General features: G+C 44.4%; 1 protein-coding gene across 1 annotated transcript in view; it reads right to left on the bottom strand.

The window, feature by feature from the left end:
* The window catches only part of LOC307121829 (uncharacterized protein), a gene marked incomplete at its 5' end in the record, with an annotated part of 38,011 nt that overhangs the window by 5,822 nt on the left and 17,971 nt on the right, over window positions 1-14,218 (bottom strand). The window contains 10 exons of the mRNA XM_079809585.1: window positions 5,838-5,900; window positions 6,927-7,002; window positions 7,602-7,686; window positions 7,848-7,914; window positions 7,987-8,048; window positions 9,162-9,286; window positions 9,533-9,620; window positions 11,683-11,847; window positions 13,546-13,720; window positions 13,832-13,967. Of these exons, the coding sequence (XP_079665711.1) occupies window positions 5,838-5,900; window positions 6,927-7,002; window positions 7,602-7,686; window positions 7,848-7,914; window positions 7,987-8,048; window positions 9,162-9,286; window positions 9,533-9,620; window positions 11,683-11,847; window positions 13,546-13,720; window positions 13,832-13,967 (1,042 nt within the window). The remainder of the gene's footprint in view (window positions 1-5,837; window positions 5,901-6,926; window positions 7,003-7,601; window positions 7,687-7,847; window positions 7,915-7,986; window positions 8,049-9,161; window positions 9,287-9,532; window positions 9,621-11,682; window positions 11,848-13,545; window positions 13,721-13,831; window positions 13,968-14,218) is intronic.

Here is a 14,218-nt window from a genome sequence, read left to right as displayed (position 1 = left end):
GCCTGTGGGCTCGTCTACTTCGGTGGCGTGGTCCCGCAGTGCTACGGGCAGGCCGCCGCCCCTTTGCACATGCACAAGGGTGGAGCCGACCCAGGGCTCTTCATTGAGCTGCGTGCCGCAACTGACCCCGCCCCCGGGCGGTGAAGGTGGCCACACGCTCCCTGGGTCGGGCGATGTCCACAGCTGTGGTCCGGGAGAACACCAGGCCTTACCTGGTGATGTGGAGGACGTTGAGCGGGCCCGCCTCCTCAACTCACCCATATCCCAGGCTGGCCTCTTCGGCGGCGCGGCTGAGAACTGCGCCCAACAGTTCTCGGCCGCCCCAGAGCAGACTGAGGCTGCAACACGTACTGCCCCGGCGGCCAGCTGCTGCACCAGCCGCCGGCCCAGTCGCCTCAGTCCGCTCGCCGCCGAGGGCGCCCTCCCTCTTCCCGCCCGGCCCCAGCAGCAGCCTTCACCTGGGCCGCGCCGTGGAGGTGGTTGAGGATGTCGCCCAGTCCGCTCCCCAGACTGGTTAAACGCCAGGATGGAGGTGGACAACTCAGAGATGGGTTCCAGTTCTTCCCAGGGGATGGTAGCAGGGCCTCTCCTTCCCCCGGTGGAGGGCCGGGGGAAAATCCTTCCGCTGCTGGCCCCCGGGCTAGCAGCGCTTGGGAAGAACTCATGTTCCTGTCTCTGAGCACCCAGAGACCGGTGATGACAGTGCGCGCCACCCTCGGGTCTCGCCACTCGCATCCCTCTCTGTCGCCAGCCCCCTGGCAGAGCAGACCCCAGTGGAACGCGAGTCCTTCCCTGGTCTCCTCTGTCAGGGCGCAGCCGTTAACCGTGCTCCGACCCGGGGACGCCCAACAGCCTCCCCTGTCCGCGCCGGTAACGCTGCCTCGCTGCCCCACCCAGGGTACGTCTGTCGTCCGGATGACCCCGTTGGTGCAGTCTCTGGAAGCCTGGCTTCAGCTTCCGGGGCTGTCCCGCTGGGCTGCCCGGACCATCAGGCTCGGCTACGCGATTCAGTTCGCGCAGGCTCCTCCCCGTTACAGGGGAGTCCGCTATACCATGACCTGGGCCCATGCCCCCGTCATGCGTGCGGAGATTGCCACTCTACTGGCGAAGGGTGCGATCGAGCCTGTCCCTCCAGCCGAAATGAGGTCGGGGTTCTACAGCCCCTACTTCATTGTACCCAAGAAAACCGGTGGGTTACGGCCAATCCTGGACCTTCGCATCTTGAACCGATCCCTTCACCGGCTTCCGTTCGAGATGTTGACTGCGAAACGCCTTTTCGGATGCGTTCGTCCGTACGATTGGTTTGCAGCGATTGACCTGAAGGACGCCTACTTCCATGTCTCCATCCTTCCTCGACACAGACCGTTCCTACGGTTTGCTTTCGAGGGGCGGGCATACCAGTACGCAGTTCTCCCATTCGGGTTATCTCTGTCCCCTCGCGTCTTCACGAAGATCGCCGAGGCAGCCCTTGCGCCCCTTTGGCAGCACGGGGTCCGCATCCTGAACTACCTCGACGACTGGCTCATACTAGGCCACTCTCGAGAGCAGGTTTGCGGACACAGAGATCTGGTTCTCCACCACTTAACCCGTCTGGGCCTTCGGGTCAACTGGGAGAAGAGCAAACTTTGCCCCGTGCAGAGGATCTCTTTTCTCGGTATGGAGATCGACTCGGTCGCCATGTACGCGCAGCTTTCGAGCGAGCGCGCGCAGTCTCTGCTGACTTGCCTCCGACAAATCGAGAGCAAGAATGCGGTTCCACTGAAACTTTTTCAGAGGCTCCTGGGGCATATGGCATCTGCAGCCGCGGTAACGCCGCTCGGATTGCTTCATATGAGACCGCTTCAGCACTGGCTTCGCGATCGAGTCCCGAGATGGGCATGGCAGTCTGGCACGCTCCGGGTCCAAGTGACTCGGGCCTGCTTACAGACACTCACCCCGTGGTCGAACCTCAACTTTCTACGGGCCGGTGTGCCCTTAGAACGAGTTTCCAGGCATGTTGTCGTATCGACGGATGCCTCTGCCACGGGCTGGGGTGCCATGTGCAATGGACAAGCAGCCGCGGGCTCCTGGACAGGACCCCAGCGTCTCCTGCATGTCAATTGCCTCGAGTTGCTGGCAGTACGGTTCGCCCTGCACCGCTTCCGAGCGTTGCTGAAGGGTCAACATGTGCTTGTCCGGACAGACAACACGGCCGTAGTAGTGTACATCAACCACCAGGGCGGTCTACGCTCCCGCCGCATGTCTCAACTCGCCCGCCATCTCGTCTTGTGGAGTCAGAAGCGCCTGAGGTCCCTTCGTGCTGTCCATATTCCGGGAGTCCTGAACCACGCAGCCGACGAGCTCTCGCGGTTTCAGCCTCTCCCGGGAGAATGGAGACTCCATCCCCGGACGGTTCAGCTGATTTGGGAACAGTTCGGCGACGCACAGGTAGACCTGTTTGCCTCCCACGACTCTTCCCACTGCAGCCTGTATTATTCCCTGACCGAGGGCACGCTCGGCACGGATGCACTGGCGCACAGCTGGCCGCGGGGCCTACGCAAATATGCGTTTCCCCCAGTGAGCCTACTCGCACAGCTTCTGTGCAAAATCAGGGAGGACAAGGAGCAGGTCCTTTTGGTCGCCCCGTACTGGCACGGCCGGACCTGGTTCCCCGAACTCATTCTCCTTGCGACAGCCCCTCCCTGGCCTATTCCTCTGAGACCGGACCTCCTTACTCAGAGACGGGGCACCCATTGGCACCCGCGTCCCGACCTTTGGAACCTCCACGTGTGGCTCCTAGACAGGACCCGGCAGGTTTGAGTGGCATATCACCTACGGTGGTCGCCACCATCACTTCCGCTAGGGCAGAGTCCACTCGGCATGCCTATGCGTTGAAGTGGAACCTCTTCGTCACCTGGTGCTCTTCCCGCCAAGAAGACCCCTGGAAATGTCCGATCGGGTCCGTGCTTCAGTTTCTCCAAGAGGGGCTGGAGCGAAGGCTGTCTCCCTCCACCCTCAAGGTATATGTGGCCGCAATATCTGCCCACCACGATCTCTTGGAGAACAAAAAGGTAAGTCAGCACGACCTGGTCATCAGGTTCCTGAGGGGAGCTAGGAGACTGAATCCTCCTCGCTCTCCTCTCGTACCCTCTTGGGACCTCGCAGTAGTGTTAACTGCTCTGCAGAGACCTCCCTTTGAGCCTTTGCGGTCGGTCGATATTAAGTTTCTGTCTATGAAGACGGCTCTGCTGACCGCATTGGCCTCAGTCTAGAGGGTCGGGGACCTGCAGGCATTTTCGGTTGACGAAGCGTGCCTGGAGTTCGGGCCGGCTAACTCTCACGTGATCCTGAGACCCCGGCCTGGATATGTGCCCAAGGTTCCCACCACTCCGTTCAAGGACCAGGTGGTGAACCTGCAAGCGCTGCCTTTGGAGGAGGCAGACCCAGCCTTGGCATTGCTCTGTCCAGTACGCGCTCTCCACGCCTACGTAGACATGACGCAGTGTTTCAGGACCTCAGACCAGCTCTTTGTCTGTTATGGTGGAGAGCGGAAGGGAAGTGCTCTCTCAAAGCAAAGGCTGTCTCACTGGATAGTGGACACCATTGCTTTGGCTTACCAGCAGCAAGGCCGACCATGTCCCCTTGGTGTGAGGGCACACTCCACCCGGAGTGTGGCCTCCTCTTGGGCTCTAGCGCATGGCGCCTCGCTAGCAGACATCTGCAGAGCTGCAGGCTGGGCGACACCCAACACATTCGCCAGATTCTACAATCTCCGAGTGGAGCCAGTGTCCGACTATGTACTCGCCCCCCCGAGGGGCCGGTGATGGGCCAGGCTCAGGTGTCTTCGCTTGCTCGCCACTCCACTCCACGGACTGGATACGTGCGATATTTTCCTCAGGTGAGCTCCCCGAGAGCCCTGAGCTCCTCCAGCACTGTCGACGCCGACATCAGTTCAGTCTGCCCTTTCGAGCCCAGACCCTCATGTCCGGCCAGGTGCCCCATGTGCATGGTTCCCTCCGGCGACCCCCACATGTGTATTTCACCGTAAGTCTCCGCAGTGAGCGGGTTTCTTCCCTTGGCGTGTCCCCGCCACCCCTAGGGTTAAAAATCCACCTTCGGCTGGTACCCTAGAGATCTTCCATATGCAACCCTCTCCGGGTCATATGTGTCTCTTAAGTCCTCCCCACGGGTAGGCATCTTTGGCATTCCCTCACTGGGATATGCTTCCCAGTGTACCTTGGTATTCCTGTGTTAAGTGGGAGTCCTTCGTCTGTACTAGTCTTACGACAGGGTACTCACACTTACGCAGGGCACTGGAAGACAGCTGAGTGGCGGGATTATATTGGGACCCCCATTCGTTAGTCACTAACGTTACGTCGTAGTGACTGAACGAAAGGGAACGTCTCGGTTACGGATGTAACCCTCGTTCCCTGAGGAGGGAACGGAGACGTAACGTCCCCTTGCCACATCGAGCTGTGTTGCCTGGAACGCAGGAGTTCAGTCTTGGCTCCTCAAGCAGGTAACATAATGCGATATTGCCTCGTACTTCCTTATATACTCACGCAGTGAGGCGGAGCTACGTATGCAAATTCCGCATGCCCCATGGCATTGGCACGCCATTGGGCGTTTTCTCAAAACTCGAAGTTGATAGGCTTCTAAGCGAAACCCCCATTCGTTAGTCACTAACGTTACGTCTCCGTTCCCTCCTCAGGGAACGAGGGTTACATCCGTAACCGAGACGATTCATATGCTGATTCTTGATATCTGTGTGTGTCTAAACTTTTTTCTCCATAGAATTATTTAAAAATCAAAATTCAGAATGCCTGATCTGTGGCAAGAAAGTATTGTTGGTGAATATTATTTACTGATATTTTTAGTCAGTGATGAGTTTAGTCAATAATTTTTCTTCATGACAATTTTTGTTTATGGCTTCTTTTGAATTGAACAGATTTTGTGTTTTGTTAACACTGTAACAAAAACCACAAACTCGCATAAAAATCTAGGAGTCAAACTGCCCAACTAAAGAAAATGTATATATATATATATATATATATATATATATATATATATATATATATATATATATATATATATATATTTCCAATAAAACCAACATCTAAACCTCTGTTATTTCTCAATAAAAGCTTCTATAGATGTCTTTCAGGGTTGGAGTCAAACTCTGCAGGACAGCGACTCACTAGGACCGAACTTGCCTGCCAATGGTTTAATTGACCAATTGTGAACCTTTTAAAGGTACAGTTATATGTTTTGTTCTTCAAGGAACAAAATTTTACCTCCACTGTACCTTTTTTTCTGAGAGTGTACAGTTAAGCTAATGAACTATATTATTTCCTGGAAGACTTGTGATTATTATTTTATATTGAACAATGGTATATTTTATCGTATACTCCACTTCATGTCATGCTTAAATGTCTTATTTCTTCACTAAATGTCTACTTGTTTTGATGAAGCGAATTCGCACTTGTTGAGCACTCGTTATCGTGCCTTTCTTCGCCTCCTTTTTATAGACGGTATTGATCTTATGGGTTTTTCTTCGCCCCTCACTATTGAGCCAGTAGAGCTTTATGACTCATTATAACTCAGCACACTGTTCTATGAGTCACAGGCTAGAAGACAAGCGGCTCTTATAATTGGATGTGCGAGCAAAGGTCAGTCTGAGCTTGTTATTGGTCAGGTGCTTCAAATAGATATCATAGTCGCTTAGTCAATATGACAGGCAGAGGACCATTATATCAGCACACAAGCATTTTAGAGCAACTGTTCAAATGTGTTGTTTGCAGCTAAGTAAATGTTAAGGACCACTGCTAGATAAAATAAAATAAACAAAAAACACTCACCTGAGCCACTGCTGTCTAACAGTTGTTGTACACTCTTCAGCCTGTACATCAAGAACCTGTTTTCTACAGAAAAAGTACACAAGAGTAAAATAGATTATACATTCATTATTTTGCACCATGTATCTTGGAAGATAAAGACATGGCAGGTGAATGAAGAAATGAATGGGTAGGCCCAATATCTGAGAAAAATATTTTTCAGTAATTCCCTGAGAAGTTAATTTTTTATCTTCTTCTTTATATCAGTTTAATCTTTACATTTTTATTGTCCAATATTAAGTAATTTATCAGTATTGGCTGAAATTTGGATTTTCAATTATGCATCCTCTTTTTACATTTATATTCAATTTGCCTCAATATTAATTTAGGGTTTGGGAATTAATTTTGAGAGAGACTCAACTTGAAAGTCCCCTAAATCTATTCTTAACACCATTATATTAAATTGGGAGATAAAAAAACAAAACATAAACAAGATATTTTATTAAAATAACCCCTTCATCTCCTTAACTGAAAAAAGTATATAATAAATTATACTTAAACTCCCTAAATACAAATAAAATAAAACAAAAGAAAAGTTTGCACAAATAAAACACAATAATAAAGATAAAGTAGAAAATACAAATAAAATAATAAGATAATAAATATAACAAAAATAAGTGACAATCATGAAAAACAAAATGTGCATTACAATTAGAAAAGGAATAGGAAAATGTATATATATATATATATATATATATATATATATATATATATATATATATATATATATATATATATATATATTTTTTTTTTTTTTTTTTTTTTTTTTTTTTTTTTAATACAATGTAAATACAATACAAAGTGAAAATGTACCTATTAAAAAATCCCTTAAAAAGGTAATAGGGAAATGGAAATGATAATGTTAGAAAAATTGATTAAAAACAAGGGTTAAAATGAGAGAAAAAAAGAATAAAGAAAGGGTTAAGAGTATTTCCTGCCAAATATTTAATATTAAATTACCAAAAATGCTTGATTTGTGAACATACCTGGTAGATGCTGCTTTAACCTTTTGTTTAGTGTAAAACAGGAAGGCAAATACCTGTGCAAACGTACCTACATCTTGCCTCTTTTGTTTTTCATGTTCTAGCTTGCAGGTGAGACGGTCCACTTCCTCGTGTTTTAGATCTAGCTGAAAAACCACTCGCCGTGGAAGTGTACACACACACACACACACACACACACACACACACACACACACACACACACACACACACACACACACACACACACACACACACACACACACACACACACACACACTCACACACACACACACACACACACACACACACACACACACACACACACACACACACACACACACACACACACACACACACACACACACACACACACACACACACACACAGAGAGAGATACGTGAGTCTATCTGTGATTATAGTTGACACCTGTCAGTTCACGAGTTCACATTTAATACAAATAATCAGATAGAATAATATATGTGTATTTGGTGGGTTGTCCGAGGGGAGGGCTCCGAACTCGGAATTTTGGCCTGAACCCAGAGTACTCCCCCTGTATCTCTGATTAAGATAGTTAACCAAGCAACTGTGAGGAGACGGGGTGGTGGTGGGATGCAGGAAACCGTCGAGGAACATAGGTGAGTCGGCTATGTATAAATATATAGGCCTCATCTCATACTGATTGGATAGCCAATTTAAACGTGTTCCTCCTGAACTTTGTTTATAAAACATCATTATGTAATATCACCTGTTTGCGTAAGGTCTTGACCTCTTTGAGTAGCCTGGTGACACACACCACCTGTTGCTGATACGCACAGAGAGCCTGTGACCTTCTAAGAAACAGAGACACCAATAATCTTGCAATCAGATGTTTAATACATTTTAGGTTATTATTAGTGGTGCTTGCTAAGATTATTGCACATATTTAGGGTTAGAACAAACCAGCAAGCATATAGCAACCAGTCAGAACAGAAGTCAGAGAAGATTAACTCACGCCATATCCATCTCCATCTCCAACTCTTGTAAATTCAGAAAGAAAGCAGGATTTCTCATCTCTAGATCTAAAGGGAAATATGTTGAACGAAAACATGAAGTTGTAAGTGTGTGTGTGTGTGTGTGTGTGTGTGCCTCACCTGTAGTAAAGGGTGGCAGGTAGCTCATGACAACACTGTTGGTCCAGTCATCTTTCAGCTCTCTGTGTAGTATACCAAAACAAAGTATCATTAAATACATTTTTTTTTAATGTGATTGCTTAAAAAAACACAGCGGAATTATTTTGGTTGTATTATCACTGTTATTTCAGTATTATTTATATACTATTATAGTATTTTAAGGTGACGTAGCTACATGTACTTACTATAGAGTTAGGGTTTGGTTTAGGGTTAGTTACAGGTAATTATGCATAATTTACTGTTATTACTACAATAAGTACATGTAGTAACCTGTAACCTTAAAATAAAATATTTTTTTAGTATATATTTAATTAAATATATTTATATATATTTAGTATATATATAGTAAAGTATATATTTATATTTATCTTTAATTTAATATAATTGAAAATTGAATCATTTTAGTGTTTAAACTGCAAAGGCAACATTTTTAATTTATGTTTAAAATGTAATGTTTATATTTTACATTATTGCAGTTTTACTTCATTTACAAAAACTGATTTTCAATAGTTTTAGTTAACAATAACAACACTGTGTATTATTATTGAATTATTGTTGTTTTAAAATAATGTTGTGTAATGTATTATTACCTAATACATATTTTTGATTACCTACTGTAAATATCTTTTTAAAAAGGAAATAAATGCATTAACTACAGAAACATTTAGAGATTTATTGCTATTAAATATTTGACTAGATTGGCAGCCCTAATTATTAATACAATTTATGTATTGTACATATACATTTATAAGTCATACACCACCTGGCATAAGATGGCACTGTTTGTTTAAACAATAAAAAATAATCATATTGGTCTCACAGACAGAGTTTTAATAATCAGCATAAAGTCGAGTCTAGTTTTCAGCTTATTCTTGGTAAGAACAGCCCACTTAGATGGACCATCTGTTCTTCATCTGCCTTTTTATATGCGTTTTATATGGCATTTCGAGCCAAGTAAATATGATTGACATTTTGAGAAAGTCATTTTTGTGTGCAAAATGAATTAGATTGTCCATGGGCATAGGGTAATGTGATTTTTGCATCTAGACATTTATTGTGTGATTTTTAAATTTAGATTTAAATTCCAGCATCTGTGTAATAGCACAAAATGCATTGTGGGATGACATTATCAGTACTTGAACTTGTCATTGAGGAGGATGTCGTCGGTGAGCTCGTGACGTTTGAAGAAATCAATTGCATCCATGTCAACGTGAGCAACAAGCACATCATATTGCCCTACTACAGTCTGAGTCTTCAGAAGCTGAAACAAAATCCATAAAACAAATAAAAGAATTAAAATGGACAAACTGAAGTTGAGAGATTTACAAAAAACGAAATAGCAGTACTACATGCAAACAACAGAGGGCAGTGTCTAAGCAAAATACAAACTTCAAGGCCGTTTGTTAAGACACAGCAGCAATGATACAAGTGTCACAACTATTCAAAGCAGAACATGTACAAAAGCTTTGACAAGGTCCAAACAGAAGCAATTTGTGCTTGCGTTTACCTCCATGATGTAGCTGCCAATCCCAAGGTGCCGGTAGCGTTTCCTAACAGCCAAAAGAGACAGATGAAGCACCGTGTCTCCTCTAAGCCTACAATTTCACAGACAGAAACAGAAGACTCCAAATCAATGTCTTCATTAGATCAGCTTATTGCTTGATTTTCTGAAAAACATCCCATTTAAACCTGTCACAATGTGTCTCCACATTCTAGTAAGGGTGTGTGTGTGGCAGACACTTGAGGTTAAACTAAACCACAGGCCATGTGGAAGCCATTGGCACAAACACAGAGTGCAGAAGAGGGAAAGGAGCGTGAGAGGAAGCCATAGTCTCTCATTGACTGGTAATAACACCCCACAGTCAGCAGGGCAGGGCAGGTTTCTCCACTCTTCAGCCCCTCTGGACTGGAAATAGACTCAGGGTGGAGCAACACCATTCAGTGGGATCTTATAATGACAAGGCTTGCTTCAGTTTGATGATATAAATAAAGTCGTTTTTTAGAAATCCTGGATGGTATCCACTCATAAAGAGCTGAAATGCCTGAGGCTACAGGGAAGGACAGTCAGGAGCTTGTTCTTGCAGCTGGACAGCGTTTGATTTAGACTTGTGGGTTGTAGGTGGAAGATGATTTTGCATAGAAGGTATTCGATTACCTTTTAATGCAAAAAGAATGAAACAGACAAACTAGAACGTTTTGTAAATCAGTCAATTGCGATAAAAAGTATGTGAATGGGAGTAGGGTTTAAGGGGTTGTCATAATACATTTTAAGCATGCAAAATGATGCATGTCGTCACACCTTAGAGCTTTTGTATTTAATAAAATGTATTCAAATAAATATGAATAAGATAATTAAATATAATACTAAATTAGGAATGTTTTTTATATATACACCGAACAGGCATAACTTTATGACCTAATATTGTGTTGGCCCCCCTTTTCGCTGCCAAAACAGCCCTGACCTGAAAAGAAAAAAACCCCACATTATCCTGCTGAAAGAGACCACAGTCACAGTGAAAGGGTGTACGTGGTCTGCAACAATGCTTAGGTAGGTGGTACGTGTCAAAGTAACATTCACATGGATGGCAGGACCCAAGATTTCCCACAGAACATTGCCCAAAGCATCACACTGCCTCCACCGGCTTGCCTTCTTCCCATAGTGCATCCTGGTGCCATGTGTTCCCCAGGTAAGCAACGCACACAAACCCGGCCATCCACGTAATCGAAAAGAAAATTTGATTCATCAGTCCAGGCCACCTTACTCCATTGTTCTGTGGTTCAGTTCTGATGCTCACGTGCTTTCGGTGGTGGACATGGGTCAGCATGGGCACCCTGACTGGTCTGCGGCTATGCAGCCCCATACGCAACAAACTGCGATGCACTGTGTATTCTGACACCTTTCTATCAGAACCAGCATTAACTTCTTGAGCAATTTGAGCAATAGTAGCTCGTCTGTTTGATCGAACCACACAGGCCAGCCTTCGCTCCCCACGTGCATCAATGAGCCTTGGCCGCCCATGACCCTGTCACCGGTTCACCACTGTTCCTTCCTTGGAGCACTTTTGATAGATACTGACCACTGCAGACCGGGAACACCCCACAAGAGCTGCAGTTGCTCTGACCCGTCTAGCCATCACAATTTGGCCTGGTCAAACTCGCTCAAATCCTTACACTTGCTTTTCCTGCTTCTAACACATCGACTTTGAGGACAAAAGGTTCACTTGCTGCCTAATATATCCCACCCACTAACATGTGCTATGATGAAGAGATAATCAGTGTTATTCACACACCTGTCATCATAATGTTATGCCTGATCGGCGTATATATACTGTATATACATCCCTAGTTTTCATGTGGATATAGTTTAGTGTGAACATCCCTTGTAGGATGCAACAAACAAGAGATTTAGCTGAACTTTGCATTACATTTGATGTAATATCCATATTGTGTCTGCAAAATTCCCTCTTTATTGCAAAAAATGACTATAAAATGCAATTGACAAAGCTTTACTGCATTGCCAGATGATGTTATGAGATACTAACAGAAGAAAAGTATCTTGCTTTTAAAAGCATCAGTGTTTTATTTCACAAAATAGTATTATAAGGCTCTTTCACAGCTGTTTGATTAAATTAGGCACAGTGCTTGTACTTTGCTTACAGTAGCTTGACTTCATAGCAAGCAGCAGCCACGATCAGAGATTCAACTCCTACGGCGGATGGCGGGATCTGTCCGTCACTTCCTTGTACTTCTCTTCTTTCTTTCCTATCCCTCGTTCCATCCACAAACTCCTGTAGGCCTTCACAGAATCGCTCCCAAGACCATCTACAGGGAAACAGAGAACAGGCTCATTCAACTAAATATGTTTTTAATTAACAGAAGTAACTAGAAGTCTTGAAACGATAAGAAGAGACTGATGAAAATGGGATCAGGGCAGGTCTGAACCTCCATCTCCCACATGAGCACCATAGCGCAATGTGTCTACAACAAGATTCCGAAATTATGACTGTAATTTTGTACAAAACCAACAGTATTCTGTTACACTATGCACTAACATTGTCCCAGTAAGTGACCATAATAGGATACAATTGTCACTGAAACTATATAACACAGTTGCGTTGGCATAGAAACTAACCGGCATACATGCATGGTGGCATTTGTCATTGTTATTGACCATAATAAGGTAATGATGACCTCTGTTAAATGTAGAGAAATGTCATAAATAAATAAATATTCACTCCACTTCACTCCTTTCCAAATCTATGCCTGTAGGAGGAGGGATAAAGCCGATAAGGAACACTTGGCAAACTGTTTGCCAGAGAGGATCTGGGAAAAAAAGCCGTTGTAATCCCATTATCTTTAACAGAATCAGCAAACGATTTGAGCCGAATCATGTCATATTCTCTCTCATTAAATTTTCTGTCTGTTTCTCACACAACACTATCATATGGCTTCAGAAGACTTGGAACATGGTCATTTTTATGATATTTTTGTGGTGTTTTTCAGTCTGTTTTGGAGTTTGACAGCATAAATCACCATCCACCTTTCTTGTACAGTGTTCACTCATTATTGGCATTTATGGTTCCATGAAGAAACTTTTTGAACAAACCATGGAACCTTTTCTGTTTCACAAAACGTTCTTCATAGTGGAAAGAAGGTTCTTCAGATTATTCAAAAGTTATTCACACTAAGAAAATAATGGTTCTTTTAAAACTGTGTATTGAAAGGTTCTTTGGGCAATCCAAAATGGTTCTTCAATGGCTTTGCTGCTAAAATCTCCTTTTGGAACCTTTATTTTTAAGAATGTACGTAAAAGAGCAGCTCAAACATCCTGCCTTGTGTTTCACAAAAGAAAGGGGTTTAAAGCAACATGAGGGTGAGTAAATGCTGGCTGAGTAAAAAGTAAAAAGTTTAAATTTTTGGATATTAGTTTGAAACCTATGGAAGCTTGTTTCCGACACAGAATTTTCTAGCAATTGCGAGTTTATATCTCTCAATTCTTGCTTAATAACACGCAATTGCTAGATATAGTCAGAATTTCTGACTTTATATCATGCAATTGATTCTGACTTCACAACTCGCAATTCTGACTTCTCAGAATTGTGAGATATAAACTCGCAATTCGGAGAAAAAAAGTATTTTTTTCACACAATTCTGAGTTTACATCTCACAATTCTGAGGAGTCAAATATCAATTGTGTGATATAAAGTCAGAATTGCGAGTTTATATCTCCTCAATCTGACTTTATATCATGCAATTCGGTTGCATGCAATTGCGAGTTATAAAGGTCAATCGTCCGTTGTCAATATAGCAATGTATTAAGCACTGCTCACACAGTCACTTTCAAATCAAGCAGTTTTCTGTTGGTCAATGCAGGGAAACCAGTTGTGAAATCTGCGTGGGGAAATCTTTCGCCCAATCATGTGGATTCCTATTGAAATGACTGCATTGCACCCTCGAACATTTGCATAACAATGGCAAATGTGACCGCACCTTTAGAGTTAATTTTTAGGAAAGCTCAACCTGTTACTTGTCTCCTCTGCCGACGCCTCCTCTGAGGTTTCCTCTGGACTCTCTTCAGAGTCGCTGTATACTTCAGTGAGCAGCTTGTGTTTGGAATCAGCTCGGTCTGTTGTTTTACAGGGCACTGGGCTCAAATGTGTCCTGGAAGCCTTGCCCCTATAGTCCTCTAAAACATCTGCAAAGAGCAATCAGCATAAATTGGCTTTAGGCCAAAACTCATTCTATACGGAATCATGCTCACTAGCATAATTCATGCTCTGTTACCCAACCAAGGTGAATTACATACCTACATGGTCCCTTAACAAAATAATAGTATGTATCCCAGGGTAGTGCACGGTTTCGTGCACGTCTCTGGGGCCGACATCAGGCAAGGATGTGTCCAATAGAGCCACCACAGTCCGAAGAACATCCTCATTCCTTATCTGCAAGATCAAGAGAATCTCTGAGCACACATGCTCGCACAAACATATGCTTGTATATGTCAACACGACACACCAAAAAATCAAAACATCTGCCTCGGGTTATGTAGAAAAGAGCAGTGGACTCAAGATGTCATGCGGCCAGCAATTCAGTGCAAAAGGACGACTGCAGCATGACGCCCACCCCCCACGCCAGTGTTTGGAAAGCTCTAGCTGTGCAGCAATGGGAAAAAATCCATTCAATTAAGACTGGG

The sequence above is a fragment of the Gobio gobio genome (genome assembly GCF_949357685.1).
Source record: "Gobio gobio genome assembly, chromosome: 25".
Lineage (NCBI taxonomy): Eukaryota > Metazoa > Chordata > Actinopteri > Cypriniformes > Gobionidae > Gobio > Gobio gobio.
Note: the sequence above shows the minus strand (reverse complement) of the source record. Positions and strands in the feature narration are given on the sequence as shown.